Genomic DNA, 17,922 nt, shown 5'->3' with positions numbered 1-17,922 from the left:
GCAGACCGACTCTGTGTCTGCTCCAGCCCAGAGGACCAGGCAGGGGCGGAAGGGCTTTTATGGTATTTCTACTACTGATTTCCTTCCTGCCTCCTTCCCTTCTGATAGGATGTCATGTGGTTTATGTTGGCCTCAAACTTGATATGTAGTTGAGAATGGCTCAAATTCTTGGTTCTCCTACTTTCAGTTTCCAAAGTTTCCAGCTGGTAGGACTAAGTGTATAGCACCATGCCCAACTTTTTTTTTTTTTTTTGAGATAGGCTCTCATAATGTGCCCCCAGTAAACCTGTTACTCTGTATACATCAGGCAGGCCTTGAATTTGAGGCAGTCCTTCTGCCTCTACTATCCTAGTTCTGAGATTCTAAGTGTATGCCACTATGCTCACCTTTTTTTATTTTTTATTTTAAATGGCATTCAGTGTACACTTTTTTTTTGTTTATACTCTCATGTTGTATTTAAGACTCCATGTCTTAAAAACCTGAGATCCCAAAGACATACACTTATATTTTCTTTAAAGGTTAATATTTAGCTCTGAATCATGAGTTAATTTTTGTGTATAGTATCAGATAGATGTGGAAGAAGATATGAAGTTGTACCAGTAACATTTCTTAAGGGAAACTCGAAGCATTCTATAATCTTTTTTTTCCCCCATGGAGTCAGGGGTTCACAGTGTAGCTCTGGCTGTCCTGGAATTCACTTTGTAGACCAGGTTGGCCTGGACAGAGATCTGCCTGCCTTGGCCTCCTGAGTGTTGACATTAAAGGCATGTGCCACTACACCTGGCCAAGCATTTTGCAATCTTTATTTCTTCTTATTTCTAATTTTACAAAGCAGTAAAATTCTAAAATTTTGTTGTTGGAGCTGCAGAAAATGAAGATTTGTGATGTTTTGATAGGCTTTTGTTTACTCTGGCTTATATCATTGGTAAACAAAGCTCAGTAAGTAAAAAACTGTCAGAATGATTGCCCAGGGGATATTTTCAAAAGTAATCTCTAGGGCTGAGGATGCAGCAGTTGGTGAACTGCTTGTCTAGGATTCCTAAAAACTTGAGTTTTCAGCCTCATTGCCACATAAATTTCAGAGTGTTGGCCTATGCCTGTAATTTTAACACTGGGAGGTAGAGGCTTAGAAGTGGAGGTAGTAGGTTAGGATCCAAGATTATCTTCAACTGCATTGGTTAGCTTCTATCAAACCAAATGTGAGCTCTTCCTATTATTTATGAAGACAGGTTTTCCTTATGTAGACCATCTGGCTTGGAAATTACTGTGTAATAATTTATGTAGTGATTTGAGGATAGCTTCAGAGTTCTGTCCACCTCTGCCTCTAGTTTTAAAGTGTATATCATCACACCTGTGTAAACTCTAAAACACATGTTCTGGTAGTGGTAGTTTGGTGTACTGATTTAAGTTCTCAGAATTTCCCTTACATGCATATTGTAGTGGTGTCTCTACCTGAGTAGCCAGAAGGTCTTGAGTTCAGCTGCATGCTCTCAGACATTATATATGTGCTTTGAGCTCCATTTTCCGACTGTAATTGGAAGCTGTTGTTAGCATATGTTCTAGATTTGTAGTTGAGTTGAAACATGTGCTACCTTAGTTGCTTCAAGCCCTTGTTCCCTACTGTCCTAGGTGTTTGAGGATTGTATTATAGGATCTATGATTTGGAGATGAGGAAAGAGCTTCCTTTTGAGATTGGTCCCTCAAGTCCTCTTATCAGCGCTTTTCTACAAGTGAAAAGGGTCTGTTCATCTACCTTTTTCGGGTATAAATTGTTCTTGTTTTGGTTTGAGACAGTCTCACTATATAGCCATGGCTACCATGGAACTCAGAGATCATCTTGGCTCTGCATCTAAGTCAGCGCTGGGATTAAAGGTGTATGTGCCTGGCCTATAGAACTGTAGCCCATTCTTTGAATCTGTTAGTGCTATTGCTCTCAATCCATTGCATTTCTCCAAATTTCTAACTGGAATAGCCTGAGGTGAGTAATTTAGAGATTAGAATATTTCAAGAAAGGCCTAGGAGAAGGCACAGCTGCAGGGATTTGAAATAGCACAGATAGAAGTGTATAGTTTCCTCATGGGCAACCAGGTGCAGAGAAGACCAAAATAGTGCAAGGCAGGGAGATATGATATGGCCAGTTCTCAATGATGTCTGAGTCCTAGGAGTCTCCACCCACTAGGTCTGAATTGGCCTTGTCAGATGGAAGCAGTTTACTACAAATAACTGTTTTTAATTGTGCTTAATTTCATATTTCTCTTCATTTTCTCAAAAAACAAAACCAACTATCCAAACAAACCTACCAAAAATATATATTGGTGGCCACAGGATATATTCAAATATAAGTATTGACTTTATTTTCTTTTGGATGTATATCTTCTGATGCATGTCTGTATGAGATTATTCAGTTTTGATAATTAGATTGAAATTATAATTGTCATCCCTATTGGCAGTTGTACTATATTGTTATAGTTTTAAAATTATTTTGGTTTAAAGAATGCGCTGGTTTGTACTCCATCACCAATTATAGCTGTATAGAAATGTTTTAAAAATTAGAAACCCCTATCAAATGATGTGACTCAGTAATGAGTATGGGCTTAGCATGTTTAAGGCTCTGGGTTCTGTTCCCAAAGCAAATAAACACAGAGTCAGCAACCCTGCTTCAAAACTGTAAATACTTTTTATTCTACTGCATAATGTATTATGTTCAAGACACTATTGGTTTAACCTTATTTGTTGCACTGGTGTTGAATTATAAAATATTCTATCAAAAATTTTTAGTCTCCTTCGGTTTTTTTTTAACCTTAAAAATTTACATTACATTTTGTTAGCATAGATAATACCAATGGTATCTTCACCCATTTTAAATGTTGTAAATTTATAAGATGTGGTGGACCAATTCTGTGATTCATGAATGGCGACTTGTAAAAGTATCTTTTATCCACCTGGCTCAGTTGTTATCTTGGAGGCTTACTGATCTGCTAACGTAGGCCTAGTCCTGGAAGCTTCCAGGACTAGCTTCCATAAAATCTAATCTTGGCCTAGAATGCTTTCAGCCTCTGAGACTTCTGAATAAGCTCACCCTTTCTGAGCTCTGAGTGACTGGTTCAACTCAGCCGTTGTGACTCACTCAAGCTAGCTTCTTTCTGCTTCTTACTGAATTGCTCTGCTTAGCCTAAAACTAACTCTAGCAATCTTTTCTAATCTTCTGGCTCCTCCTCATTCTCTGGCTCGTTCTGTCTTTGCTTGTGTTTCAATTGTTCTCTCTGCAACCTATGTCTATAAAGCTTTCGTGATAACTGAGAGTTACTACCTCTGAATTCCACAAACTGACTGAACAGGACTGACTAGAAAGAACTAAGATCTGCATGGCTCTGTCTCCTGAGTGATGGGATTAAAGATGTGTACATGCTTGGACCTAAGCTTTTCTTTACCTGAAACTTGGCTCTATACCAGACTGGCCTTGAACTCAGAGATCTGTTTGACTCTTGTCTTCTGAGATTAAAGGCATGTCTATATTCTACCCAGATCACACAGAAAGTTTTTGGGTGTGATCTCTTGCCAGAGCAGCCATGTTCTGAATTAAAATTAAGATTCCTCTACAGTGGCTCATGCCTCTAATTCCTTCACTTGAGAGGCAAAAAAGAAGGAGAATTGCTGAGATCAAGGCCAGCCAGGATTCCGTAGTGAGTGGCTACACAGTTAGACCCTGTCTTAAAACAAACATGAATGAAATAATGTGCTTTTCCCACCATGTCATAACCAGATCTGGCCCTGTTTGGTCTGCAAGATGAGTAGGGTGGCCACAGATCGCATTTTTTTTTCTTATTTGTTTGTGGCCAGAGGACTTTCCTTTTGTGGGCCCCACTACTCTGAGCCACAGTGTGCTTTTTAGTGCTTTGAGTTCCTAGGTTTCATTTTGCCTATTTGAGGGATTAAAGGACAAGTTGATAGGGCATGGTGGAAATATCCCCAAAGTCTTAGATTTATTATCAGCCTTAGAGGTTTGACTGTAGCAGTTGTCTGTGTTCCTATCTCATCTAGGACTTACAAAAGAAAAATTCCCATGTAATAATAGTTCTGAAGTGTTTCTTAAACATGAGCTGTTGATGTCAGAAAAAAAAACCACCCGTTTTTGTTTTGTTTTTTAAATAAAAGAGTACATTGAAAATCTTATTGGGGTATAAATTTGTGTTCTGAAATATTTTTCCTGATATTTTTCAACTAAATCTCAGGTGGGTAGTAGGGACACACAAACTCCTTTAATGCTTGGAAGGTAAAAACTTGAGAAGTAAAGAGTTCAAGGCCAGCCAGGCTACAGAGTAAAAGCCCATCTCAAACCAAAACCAAACCAAAAACAGGGGGTAGGGGGAGAAAATTTATAAACGTTGATTTAAACCTGACCTATTGAATGTAAAGAACTCAGTTAACTGATGGGATTGGACTTTTCATAGATAAAGTAACTCTTTTTTAGTAGAACTTCAGATGTTTTTCCTGTCTTTTTCTATACTTTATATATGTATATATCTTCTGTGTAGCAACCTAGAAAATACCATTCTATTCAGTTCCTACTAATTAATATTGTTATTCAGTTCCAAACTTTATAGAATTATGTCTTCTATATTCAGACTTCCCTTTGTTCCTACTCATTGAAAATAATTTAGAGCAAATATTCAGATAGAAAAATAATTTTTAATTCTCAACTGTTCAGCTTCCATAGAGACTGCAATTCCAGCTCTTATTGTACCCATCTTGGAGCCCTGTGGTAATTCGGAGTGCCTACACATTTTTGTAGATTTGCATTCTGGAATGTTCCAATTGATGCTTTATGGACTTGGTAAGTTACTAAATGTAGTCATTCAATGTAAGTATGTGTGTGTGTGTGTGTGTGTGCTGCCTGCATATATGCATGTACACTGCATGAATGTTTAGTGCCGTGTAGCACTAAGGGGTCAGAAGAGGACATCAGATCTCCGGGAACTGGAGTTTGATGGCTGTGAATCACCATGTCAGTCCTGGGAGTTGAACCTGGATTCTCTGCAATCTTAATGTGCCATCTTAACCCCAAAGCCATCTCTCTCTCTGGCCCAAGGAAAATTTTTTGTAAGAAAAGCAAACTAAAACTTCTCTACAATAATGTGTGGGAAGGGGTGGTACGTGCAGTGTTGAAAGTAGAAAGTATGGGAGGAACGAGAAAGTGACATCTCTTCCTTGGAACTCTTGTTTTTTTTTAAGTCTAATTTGAAATATTTTTGGTATTAGAAGTTAAACGTTTTTTATTATGTAAAAATAACAGTGATGGCTGGTTTTTAGATTATCTGTTCAAGAATTCAGTTTTTATTTAATCACTAATAAATTGACGTAGAAATGACTACTAGGAATTGCTAGTATTCTTTGTGACTAGAGAACATATTTATGACAGTGTATCTAAGTAATGACTTGGAATATAGATCCCCAGAGTAATTTCCTCTAGCCTTAACTCAGTAGAAATGAAAGTTTGATTTCTAGTCAAGTGTATGAACTGAACTATATTCCCAGTCCTAAAATTTGATTTCTTTCAAGGTCAGCCTAGTCTACAGAGCTAGTTTTAGGACATCCAAGGCTACACAGAGAAACCTTGTCTCAAAAGAAAAGTTTGATTTCTAACTTGTTCTTTTATTGTGTGGGTATTCTCAAATGATATATATATTTACTAGAAACGAAAGTGTTTTCTATGATGCTCAAATAATATTCCTGAATATGGTGTGTATATTCTATTTGGACTTAATATTGAATGAAAGAAATTTATTAAAATAAGGGATTTTTTGATTCTATTATGTAGCTATAAAGGTAAGTTAAATTTTATTACTCATTTAAAATTGTTTTTGAGGCAGGATATGTAGCTTTAGCTGTCCTGGAACTTGCTATGTAGCCCAGGCAGGCTTTGAGTTCAAAGAGATATCCCTATCTATGCTCTCTGAGCTGGGATTAAAGTCATATACCTACTACACTTGGCTAAAAAGGTAGAATTTTGAAACATATATTAGCAGTTCATGGAAAATAGGACTTTGAATTACATATTTACGATAGGTGAATGGCATATGACAGTGGTTTTGTTTTTTTAAAGTCCCTCCCCCCATCATTTAAAATGGAAACATCACTTATTTGTTGCTTAAGTATATGACAGTTAGTTCTATATGACAGCAGGCAATCCCAAGAAAACACTGAAATCACATCATTTGGTTAATACTCACCCTGTCTTTCATCATTATCTGCTCTCTAGGGTAGCCATGTCTTCATAGGCTTCAGAAAACTTTCCTTTCTCCATCTCTTCCCTCATATACCAGTTGACAATGGCAAGTTTGGCCTACATCAGGTCAGACATGATCGAAGTAGGCCCAGCCCTGTGGTGTTTGTCAGGTTACCATAGCTCACTGAATATTGGCTAGGTCCACAAACTACCTAAGTAGGAGGCTGTTAAGTACGCTAATCTTGAAGCTAATGACTAACCCAGCCAAACTGGATAGTACAGTAGGCTTTGAGGCAGCAATGACAGCACCGACATTTTTGGGAACCCTGTCCCTGTGATATAACAAGTATTAAACTTTGTATTTATCATGCCATGGCTGACCATCTTGTTGGCTGGATTAGCAAGATGATGGGCATTTGAGGACAGAGGAAAGTCAATACGGGATAGGGCACCATGCAATGCCTCCTAAGGAAGGCAGTGATCTGAGGCACAGGTGGCCAGGAAGGTAGTTAGGTTGGCTAGTATAGCACTCATTATCAAGGTTTTCGTGATGGATGTTATAAAGGCCCTGATTTTTCATCATGAAAGCACAGAGTTCTCCAAGTTGTTATGGGTAATAACTGGAGAGCCAGGTAGAGACCTTTAGCTTTAGACTTCTTGCTGTGATCAACCTGGACATTCCATCAGGGCAGTGACAGACACACAGCCAGCCAGCTCATCATCAACTACTGAAAACCTGAAGTCAAGAGATTGGGTACAAATTCCTTGCTGTTGATGAGCTTCCAGAGTGAAAGAGCCAATTAGGTGCCAACACAAGGTTCATGAATAAGCCTGGGTTATTCAAATACACCTCTGGGTTCATGCCTGCCACTCCCCATCCTCCTATCTTGTACCCACTGAGAAAGGATTGCCATAGTGATCCTATCTCTTGTACTTGACCACCTACCAAATACCACATTCTATTAGTAGAGCAGGCAATTGGAGTTAATCTGGAAAGTAGCCTAGCCAATGTGAATGGATATGTGTGCATTTGTGCACACATGTTTAACATTCAAGACTTGTAGGTTTCTAGTCCACAAGGCAGGAGAGAAGTGGATTCTAAGGACATATAAAGACTACCAGACTGTGGGAGTAGAGTGGAAGGTCAGCTGGCCTGGGGGTTCAGTATAGTCCATAGTCCCAGCCGGGAGATTGAGCTTATGGTCCAGTGCCAGCTGCTACCAGCTGGCTGCAGCCCTGCACCAGCCACTGCTGCTCCACCCCTGTATCCCTTGATGCTGTTTGTTTCTCAGAGTCTTTTCTTTAGCTGTTTTCTCAGTCATTCATAGTCCACACTCAGATAAGCACATAAAAATGAAAAGGCATCAACATTAGTTTTTGTGCATAGAAGTTGAGATGCTATAAGAAAATACAGTAGGAATGTATGTTCTCACTGTTGTGGGAGGTGCAGAAAAATAAGTTAATGTCAGTGGATTTTGTTTTAGTGTAGGCTTCACTCCTGACTCCTAGGCTTTTCTGACATGTCCTTACAAGGGGTACACACTTTCCTTTCTGTTCCTGTAGAATGGTGCATCTCAACCCTCTTAGTGCTGTGACCCTTTATTGCATTTCCTCGTGTTGTGATTATCCCCACTTTAAAATTATTTTCTTCCTACTTCATAACTGTAATTTTGTTACTGTGATGAATTGTGATGTAGATATGTGACATGTAGGCTATCTGATATTTGATCCTTGTGAAGGCGTTGTTCAATCCCCAAAGGGATCACCACCCACAGGCTGAGAACAAGTGCTATGGAGGTGCTCATCTCTTCAAGACCCCTTCTGAACTTAGCTACCTCACAAAGTCTGCCTTTGAACAGCATTGCAGTGGAGATAAGGACTTTAATATAAGAAGTTTTGGGAGACGGGGACTGCGATGGCTTTTTTTTTCCTGATTTTTTTTTTTTTTTTAGATTTTAATCTAGTTAGTTAAAACCATTTTGTGCCTTCCTTTTTTTTCCCCTTAGTCTTCTACTTACTAATATTTTCTACTGCCATTAAAAAATTTAGACTGGCGTTTAGTAAGCTGGTCATTTTTGGACAATATATCTTGCTTATGCTTGAGATCATTTGTGTGCTGTTAAAAGAGACATTTTAATAGGCAGTGAGTTTTAGTTAAGATTCTGACTCTAGTAGTTTTCTGAATTTTAAGTACTTTATAAGTTGGAAATGCTATTTAGCTCTTCAAATACAGGCAAAGAACTATTCTGCATTTGCTACTTGTTCTTGCCAGTGAAATGGGAAGGAGGAAAAGCAAGTTGATTGACAGCTCCTGGTAGATTTATTTTATTCTCACTCACATGCAACATGGTTTTCTGCTTAAAGTTTAGTTTGGCTGCATAGATAAAGCTTTTGCTTGTGTTTAAGCACTGGGTGAATGAATTCTTTCTTCTGTAGACCAGGCCACTCTGGAGGACATGGAAAAGTCTTTGAATGATGACATGAAGCGGATCATCCCTTGGATTCAGCAACTGAAGTAAGCTTGCTTAACTTAGCTCCAGACTGAAAAGGGAAACCTATCCTAACAGTATTTATTTTCTTCTCTGTCATTATTCTTAATCAGTCACTGTTCTTAAAGTCTGTCACATGAAACCTGAGCACCTTTGGTACCTGGAACTCGTCCAGGATGGCTGTCCTCGTATCAGGTTCCCCTCCAGATCCAATGTTGGTCAGAAGAGCATGACACTAAGCTTGAGTTCCTCATCATATTTTCTCCAGAACAAGCACTTCACAAATTGTCCTCTACTAGAAACCGATTTCTTCTTGTTCAGAAGCTTTGTGGTATTAATCTCTCAGCAGATACTGTCCAAATTCTTTCCTTTCTCTCTAACATTGTCATTTAGTTTGTTTCAAAATTACACAGTTAACAGAATCAGAGACAATTACCTGCACTTTCATTTCTATTCTGGCTCCACTGAGGGAGCTTTATGGCAACTCTTACCCAACTAGTCTTACTCAATTGATTTCTGCTTTTGCAACAGGCTCACACAACTGAAGCTTACCTCTCAGAATTACTATATAGCTGAGACAAGTCTTGAACTCCTGATCCAACTTCCTCTATCTCTCATGTACTGACATTATAGACATGTGCCACCATGCCGAACTCAGAGTCTTTAAAATACTTTATATGATTTATTAATTTATAGTAAATTTACCATGTCAGCTGTTTCAATAATCTAGTTGTACCACATTTTTTTTAAAGTACTTTTTTATTGCGCATTTACAGTCACACATCATTGCTAGCCCCAGGTAATCACAAATCTATTTCTTTAAATTTGGGTTTTGTTTTTGACTTTTTATATAAACAGAAGCATAAGCTGTATGATCTGATGGGCTTCTTCCACTTGTCTTTTCAATGGTCATGTTGTAGGATGTGTCAGTATTTTGCTTTAATCATATTTTACTGAATGGACAGACCACATTTTCTTTATTCTATATAGGAAATGGGTTTACAGTAAGTGGAGTTGTTACCACTTCTTCTTGGCTGTTATGTGAACTTACATTTTCATTTTCTGTGGCCAAAACTTGGCAGTGGAATTGTTGAGGTAGAGAGTAAAAATTATGTTAGACTTTTGAAAGAAATTCCCAAACTTCTTTGCAAAATAGCTGTGCCACTTTGCCATTCAATCAACATGTGAGGGTTTCTGTTTTTGCACAGATACTTGCTATTGTCTTTGGTATGAGTAGGTATCTCATGGCAATCTTAGAATACTTTGCCCTAATGGCTAATGATATTGAGCATCTGGTCCATGTGATATTTTTATATTATGGAACAAAAAACAGATTCTATTTAAAGAAACAGCTGGACATGGTGGCACATGCCTCTAATCCCAGTACTTGGCAGAGGTAGGAAGATTACTGAGTTCAACCTTGTTTCCATAGTGACTTTGTAGATCAGCCAGAGGTATATAGTAGGGGTCCTAATCCCCAAAATACCAAGCCAAGCTAAACAAAAACCCCAAATAACTCACACATAAAATATAAACCCCAACTTCTTTAGTATTTGAGTCACTAGACATAAAGTTACATGTACTTCAATAAAGAAAATCACACAATCATACTCTAGGAAAATAATTACAGAAGCTGCACAATTTTCATTCAAAATGTTAATAGGAACTTAGTGTAAAGCTTACAAAGAAATTTATTTTTGTTCCTAGAATCAAAACAAAAAGTTAAGAGTGAAATAATAACCTGGACATGTACAAGCCTCTTGTCCTAGCCCTCAAAGATCTGCTTGTCTCTGCCTCTTGAGTGCTGGGATTAAAGGTGTATGCCATCACACTTGCAGTGACCTTGATTTCTGTCTTATACCCTATATAAGTGGTCTGATGTAACTAAGGGGGGCGTGTATATGTTAATTGTTCATCTGTTTTTCCTTTAATAGCATTAGTAGACATAAGAGTCTCAAAAAGCTATTTTGATTAGAATGAATATTCATTTGCAACTCTTGCCACAAATGAAGTAAAGGATACATTTTAATGTTTACCTTTAGTTTTTCCAATTGATTCTTTAAAGTTATAATTAAATGTTAGATGGTTTTTAATGGTTAAAGCAAAAAAATAGGTTTCTAGGACTCTGTAGGGAGAGAGAGCTGGATCTGTGAGTTTGGGGCTACCTGATTGACACAGTGAGTTGTAGGCCCAACAGGCTACGTGGTCAGAGCATGTCTCAAAAAAAAAAAAAAAACCAAACAAACCCAAAGGTTCCCACTTCCTATTTCACTTTTGGGGGAGCTGGCCAACTACTTAATATATTCTGGCACAGTTTCAGTGTACATGACTAGCATACCAATTGTACCACATAGAGTTTGTGCAAGAGTACTATTTTCCAAACTGATCTCCACCCTATTTGATAAACGATACAAGTATGCCCTCAGTGGTTTGGCCACTTGGCACTCACTGCTATATTGAAGTGGAAGTGCTTGTTTTGTGTACCATATTTCATTGTCTATCTGTGAGACTGAGCCGGTGCTTATCTCTTTTTTCATATTGTTCCTTGTATTTTATCCTAGCTACAACGATGGTCATATATAAACACCGGGAGGAGTACTATAGTAAACTCATCAAAGTAAACTCCCATGTCTGAACCTAAAAGAGAAGGAAGAGGGCAGTGAATGCCAGACACTTTACACATGTGGGGCTGACATCTATAGTGTGACAGAGAAACAAAGTATTTTATGTTTGCTTGTTTAGTTGTATGAAGAGTCTGGATTATTTTTTATTTTATTTTTGAGTTTATGCTATGTTTCTCGAAACCCTTCCATTTACCCATCCCTGCTCTTGTTCAAATCCCTGGCCTCTTTTTCTCTAATTGTTATTGTATGTACATACAATATATATGTATACACACATACACACACACACACACACACACACACACACACACACACATTCATATTTCTAAATATGGCCTGTTGAGTCCATATACTGTTCCATGTATGTGTGTTTTCAGTGCTGACTGTTTGACACTAGACAGTTGGTGTCCTTTTCCCACTTCATAGTTTTTTGTTTATTTGTTTGGTTCGTTTTTAGTTTTAGATTTTCTCTATGTGGTCAAGGTTGTCCTGGAACTCACTCTGTAGACAAGGCTGCCTTCAAACTCACTAACTATCACTATTATTCTTTTTGAGACAGGGTTTCTCTGTGTAGCCCTGACTGTCCTGGAATTCACTCTGTAGACCAGGCTGGCTTCGAACTCAGAAAGATCTACCTGTCTCTGCCTCCTGAGTACTGGAATTAAAGGTGTGCGCCACCACTCAGTGGCTTTTTCAATTATTCTTTAGTGCTCTATAATTTATTTGTAAATCAGTGGCATATAATTAATTAACCAGAAAAGTTATGATTTCATGATGTGGATTGTCTTTTAAATTAAGGTTTTGGCTGGGACAACAGCGTTGCAAACAATCTATAAAGCATCTGCCTACAATAACCACTGAAACGTTGCAGCTTGCCAACTTTTCAACACATCCCATTGGAAGCCTTTCTAAGAATAAGCTGTTTATTAAACTTACTCGCCTTCCACAGTACTACATTGTAAGTATGCCAAGCATGACTGATCAAATTCAGTAATTTTGGATGTATACAGAAAGCTTTCTTGTCTAATTTCATCCGCAAATGAATTTTACTTGGTGTCTGACTTTCATATAGGGATTTTCAACCCAAGGGGTAAGATTGAAGGAAGAAGTCAAGTAAGTCTCTTCTGGGGAATGTAAGATAGCCTCCATCTCTCACCCTAGTTCCTCTGCCATAGTGAGGCTTAGCTTGTTGGGGAGGCTTTGTTTTGTTTATATTAGACAAGGAAAGCTTAGTTTCTGGTTGGAATGAAGCATTTCTTTGGTTAGATAAAAAACATTGAGTGAAACTAACTATAGCTATTATGAAGATTTGGAGATCTTTGGTATCAAGACAAATTTGCTCGGTTTTACTTCAACAAAAATTTGGGAAAATATAGGCTACTAAAGTAGCTTTCTTTTCTCCTTTATTGAAAGTGTACTTTATTTAGCGGATGGCATTCTCGTAGTGCACAATGTGATTTTTCCTTTGCATACTTCCGTTCTCCCTATTTTGAGATATTTGACTTTTCATATCTTTATTTTTCAATTTGGTTTTTGTTTGTTTTTGAGATCTTTGAATTGGTTAGAATTATTTTTAAGTATTTACTATAAATGTAGTTTCACACTTAAAGAAGTTTCTATGCACAACAAATATTTTTGATGAAAATCTATGGTGCTTAGAAGTTAATTCAAGGTTTCTGGTTGAAAGGGATAGAAATGAATTTTTAAGATTTTCAGTTGTACCTTTTAATCATACTATCTTAAAGTGATACCAGGTACCACCTTATCTGTTGAGTTAATACATTAGTGAGTCTATCACTGACATGGATTTTATCAAAATTCTTTTCTTGGTCAGTTGCCTGAGCTACATGTGAAGTGGTGATGGATAATCAGCCTGTGAACATATGTAGAGCTTTGTGCTCAATCACACCAAAAATAAAAGTGAAGTAGGTGTATACTGGTTAAGTTTCTGGCTTTATTTAGTGTCAATCAGTAGCCAGCTTTTAGTATCAGTTGCCTGGTAATAAAACAAAAATTTGGGAAAAAAAATCAAAAATTTGTTTCAGTGGTTTAGTTTAAACCTGAGTGTAGGTCATTCTCCTTCCCTTAGATTTGTCTCTACATTCATAAACAGAAAAGCAACTAGAACCATAGCCATTAAGAATAAGATTGGTTCCGGCAGGTGGCAGATGGTGGCATGTGCCTCTAATGCCAGCACATGTGGGGCAGAGGCAGGCAGGTCTCTGGGATCTCTGAGGTCAAGGCCAACCTCATCATAGCAAATTTCAGGATAGTCGGGGCTACACTGAGAAACTCTGTCTAGAAAAAAAAAAAAAAAAAAGAAAAAGAAAAGGATTGCTGTCTAATTGATTGCCTCAGAGTTTCTTTTCCCTTTATATTTTGTCACTCATGTCTGTGTTATAATTAGATAATGTGAAAATCTGTGCTTTTCAAGCCTCTGATGTTTATTATTTGGGTGGTACTGGAAATTGAGCCCATAATATAACACATGCTAGGCAAGCAATTTACCATTGAGCCCTTCTTTTTTATGTTTTAAAACAAAGTCTCATTAACTTGCTAAGGTAGCTTTGAACACAGCTCTGTAGCAACGCAGGCCTTGAACTCATGTATTTGTTTTAGTGTTGATTGTTTCTTTCACATACGTTTGTGCCACCATGTGTGTCTAGAAGACAGACAAGAAGATCTGATCCCCTGGGACTGGAGTTATGTAGGGTTGTGAGCTGTCATGTGGGTACTGTGAATTTAACCCAGGTCATCTGGAAGAGCAACCAGTGTTCTTACCCTCTGAGTCCTTTCTCCATCCCCAGACCTTAAACTTGTAATGTTCATGCTCTGTCCTCCTAAAACCTGTGATTCTAGAGGCCTCACCCACTACATCAAACTTTTTTATTTTTGTACAGTATATATTTTGGTAAGTGAACACTGTTGTAACCTCTATGTCAGTAAGGAGAGAGATTTATGCCACTAAGAGTCCCCTTGCTCTGGTTTTTAGGCAGACGTTGACATTTGTAGGATGTCAAACTGTGACATAGGGCACAAATCTAAAGACATGGTGTGGCCCCTCATTGGCACTCTCAGGAGGCACTTACAGCACTGGTGTGTTCAGCTTTGTTCCAGTGCTGCTGTGCTCATAGCGACCACAGTTTTTAGCTTAAAACTTGGGGTTCAGCTGTATGTGTTGGCAACTGGTGTTTATTCCCAGTCCGAGGGATGTGGAGGCAAGAGGAAACAGTTCAAGGTCAGCTTGGACTACTTGAGACCCTGTCTCAAACAAAAATGAGAAGGAATTTTCCCTTGTTTCCCAGTGAGAGGTGGGTTGGGCCTCTAATCCCACTTGTTTCTTTCTTGACTCCAGTAATTGAGGTTTTAGGGAGTATTCACAGCTATGGGAAGTAAAAGGGCAATTTAAAAAGATAATTTCCTAGAAGACCTGCTCAGCTTAGGTATATTTTTTTCAACTTTTAACAGGAAATATGAAGATCAAGGCTAACTAATAGCGATAATTTAATTATCTCATTTCTTGTGTTTACTGTCTACAAACTCCACTTGATGTAAGATGGACAATGTACAATGGTTCTCATTCTACTGGGTCTCACTTCTTTCCGATTTGGGTCATTTTAGGTTGTGGAAATGCTTGAGGTTCCTAATAAGCCCACACAGCTATCGTACAAGTATTACTTTATGTCTGTGAGTACTCCAGATCGTGAGGACAGCCCTGTCATGGCACTGCTGCTGCAGCAATTCAAGGACAACATCCAGGACTTGATGTCCTATACAAAGACTGGGAAACAGACCAGAACTGGTACCAAGCACAAGGTATGCTCACGTAGAAGTTAGCACAGAATTGATCAGTAGTAATGTTTTTGCATCGCCCTTCCCATTTTATTTTCTTTAAAACTATTAATACTGTTGGGTTTCTTTTCTTTTTTTTTGAAACAAGGTTTCTCCATTTAGCTCCAACTGTCCTGAAGAACTGGCTCTGTAGACCAGGCTGACCTTAAACTCATAGATCCTTCTGACTCTGCCTCCCAAGTGCTGGGCTTACAGGTATATGTTAACCATGCCTGGTTTCATTATTTTTTAAGTGGGAAAGAGTTAGATACGGTTTTTAAGGTACACAGCAGCAATGAAACAGTTACATTTTCTGTAAAAGGCTTCTTCGTCTTTTGAGAGTAGGGGTTGGTGACGGAAGTGGGCACACAGGGCTTTGTACACTCTAGGCAAGCACTGAGGTCATTCCCAGCCCTTGTTTGTTTTCCAGGCAGACTTTTTTTGTTGTTGTTGTTTTTTTCGAGACAGGGTTTCTCTGTGTAGCCCTGGCTGTCCTGGAACTCACTCTGTAGACCAGGCTAGCCTTGAACTCTCGAACTCAGAAATCCGCCAGGCAGACTTTGAGCCTTTGTTTGTCATGTTACCTTTCTTTGTAGCCTTGGCTAGCCTCAAACATAACATCCTTCTGTTTTGCTTCCTTAGTACTAGAATTACAGATGAGTACTTTCATATTTGACCAAATGCTTTTGTTTTAATTAATAACAATATATCATTTACCACAAGGAAACTTGCTAAACACCAAGTACTTATTACTTAGTTGCTGAGTCTGTGTTCCTGTTTGTTCGGTAACCTGTGTTGAGAGGTCACATTTGTGTGGGTTAGCCCCAAGCTTTGTTGTAGTGCTTCCATTGCCTTAGTGAATCGCAATCACATGGAATTTTTCACACATTTTTAAAAAATTATTTTATAGTTGTCTGATGACCCATGTCCAGTAGAATGCAAGAAAGCCAAACGATCAGGAGAAATGTGTGCCTTCAATAAAGTTCTAGCTCACTTTGTCGCTATGTGTGACACCAATATGCCATTTGTAGGACTTCGATTGGAGGTAAGTTGGGAAATTTCAGAAGCTAACTGCATGGCTCCAGCAGTAGAGTAACCCCGGTCCATGCAAACTCTTTGCTCTGCCATTTCATCACCTCGTAGTCTTCTCCTTAGATTAATGGAAATTCCATTCTTCCCACTTAAACAAAATGGTACAACTTGGAAGAATTAATGTCTTCTCCCTCATACATTATTTAAGTCTTATCAGAGATGGCTGCTTAATAAGGCTCTTTGTTGGATTGATGAGCTAATGTGTGCTTTTTGAGCACTAGTTAACACTAGACTCCTTTCTGAGAAAAATACTAAACTAAATGTTACTTTGATGTGAAATCCATGTCTTTCAAAAATATGATGTTGTTTGGTGCTAGAGAGATGGCTACAGAGTTAACAGCATTGGCTGCTCTTTTAGAGAAGCCAGGTTCAGTACCTAGCACCCACATGGCAGCTCAACACTGTCTATAACTAAAGCTCAAGGATGGATCTGACATTGTCATACAAACATGCATGCTGACAAAATGACAGTGCATATAAAATACGTCATTAAAAATATTGCATCATTACCTCTACCATGTAGATGTAAATACGAATGTAAAGTGAAGTGTTGGATTTTGTTTTTTGAAAAGGAGTCTTACGTAGCCTAGCCTCCCTATGAACTTGCTATGTAGCTAAGGATAAAATTAAATTCCTTATGTTTTTGTTTCTACTTTCCTATCCTAAGATTATAGTCATATGCCATCATGCCTACTGCAACCTTCCATTTCTTTCGCATTATTATTAGTGCTTTCTATCTACATTGCTGATTTGCCTACATCTATGTCTGTGTGAGGGTGCCTGAGCCACATTCTTCCTCTCTTGGATCTTACCATTTCAATTGCTTAGAGTAGTACCACTCAATTCTTCTTCTTATCTTAGTGGTGGGAAGAGGAGGCACATATTTTGGAACAGTGCAATGCATTCCTGTCCACCTCACTGTGTGTTGGGGAGAATTTCAAGAAATGTATGTTTTTTTTTCAGGTGCACATGGCTCTGATACCTGTACACAGTATACATGCTACACACATGGGAACTTAATATATTACTTTCTTGAATTCATTCAAGCTCCTTTTTTTGTTTGTTTTTTTTTTTTGTTTTTTTCAAGACAGGGTTTCTCTGTGTAGCCCTGGCTGTCCTGGAACTCACTCTGTAGACCAGGCTGGCCTCAAACTCAGAAATCCACCTGTCTCTGCCTCCCAAGTGCTGGGATTAAAGGCGTGCGCCGCCACCGTCCAGCTTCATTCAAGCTCTTAAGAACTTAACTACAATCTCTCCTTTGAATTGACAGATAATATTAAAACACTAGCTCAGTTTTTGCTTATAATAATGCCTGAGCTGTGAATAACTACATATGATCTTCCTGGCAGTGTTTTTAATTTGTGGAACAGGGTATGTAAGAATCCAGTCATAGAAGACATCTCATTGCTTACTGAGGGCAAGCCTTTACTCCATCAGAGGACCTTCCGGCATGCCTTCCTAACTTGGAGCTCTGCCAGATGAGGTTCAGCCCATCCCCACAGTTGCCTGATTTCAGTTTCATTTTGATCAAACAGTAGAATCACAAATAAAAGCACTCTTGGTTTTTAGTTACTTCCTTTGCAACCACTTGAACTGATTCTGGATTACTTTTAGCTTGTGTAGCAAAAAACAAAGGGTTTGTTTACTGAATATTGAAGAA

At 38.4% G+C, this 17,922-nt stretch overlaps 1 protein-coding gene across 1 annotated transcript in view; it reads left to right on the top strand.

Annotated features, from left to right (window-relative positions):
* The window catches only part of Med14 (mediator complex subunit 14), a 90,322-nt gene that overhangs the window by 33,221 nt on the left and 39,179 nt on the right, over window positions 1–17,922 (top strand). The window contains exons 11-15 of the mRNA XM_028782492.1: window positions 4,709–4,834; window positions 8,663–8,741; window positions 12,138–12,297; window positions 14,961–15,155; window positions 16,081–16,215. Of these exons, the coding sequence (XP_028638325.1) occupies window positions 4,709–4,834; window positions 8,663–8,741; window positions 12,138–12,297; window positions 14,961–15,155; window positions 16,081–16,215 (695 nt within the window). The remainder of the gene's footprint in view (window positions 1–4,708; window positions 4,835–8,662; window positions 8,742–12,137; window positions 12,298–14,960; window positions 15,156–16,080; window positions 16,216–17,922) is intronic.

Source organism: Grammomys surdaster, unplaced genomic scaffold, assembly GCF_004785775.1.
Source record: "Grammomys surdaster isolate TR1022 unplaced genomic scaffold, NIH_TR_1.0 776, whole genome shotgun sequence".
Classification (NCBI taxonomy): domain Eukaryota; kingdom Metazoa; phylum Chordata; class Mammalia; order Rodentia; family Muridae; genus Grammomys; species Grammomys surdaster.
Note: the sequence above shows the minus strand (reverse complement) of the source record. Positions and strands in the feature narration are given on the sequence as shown.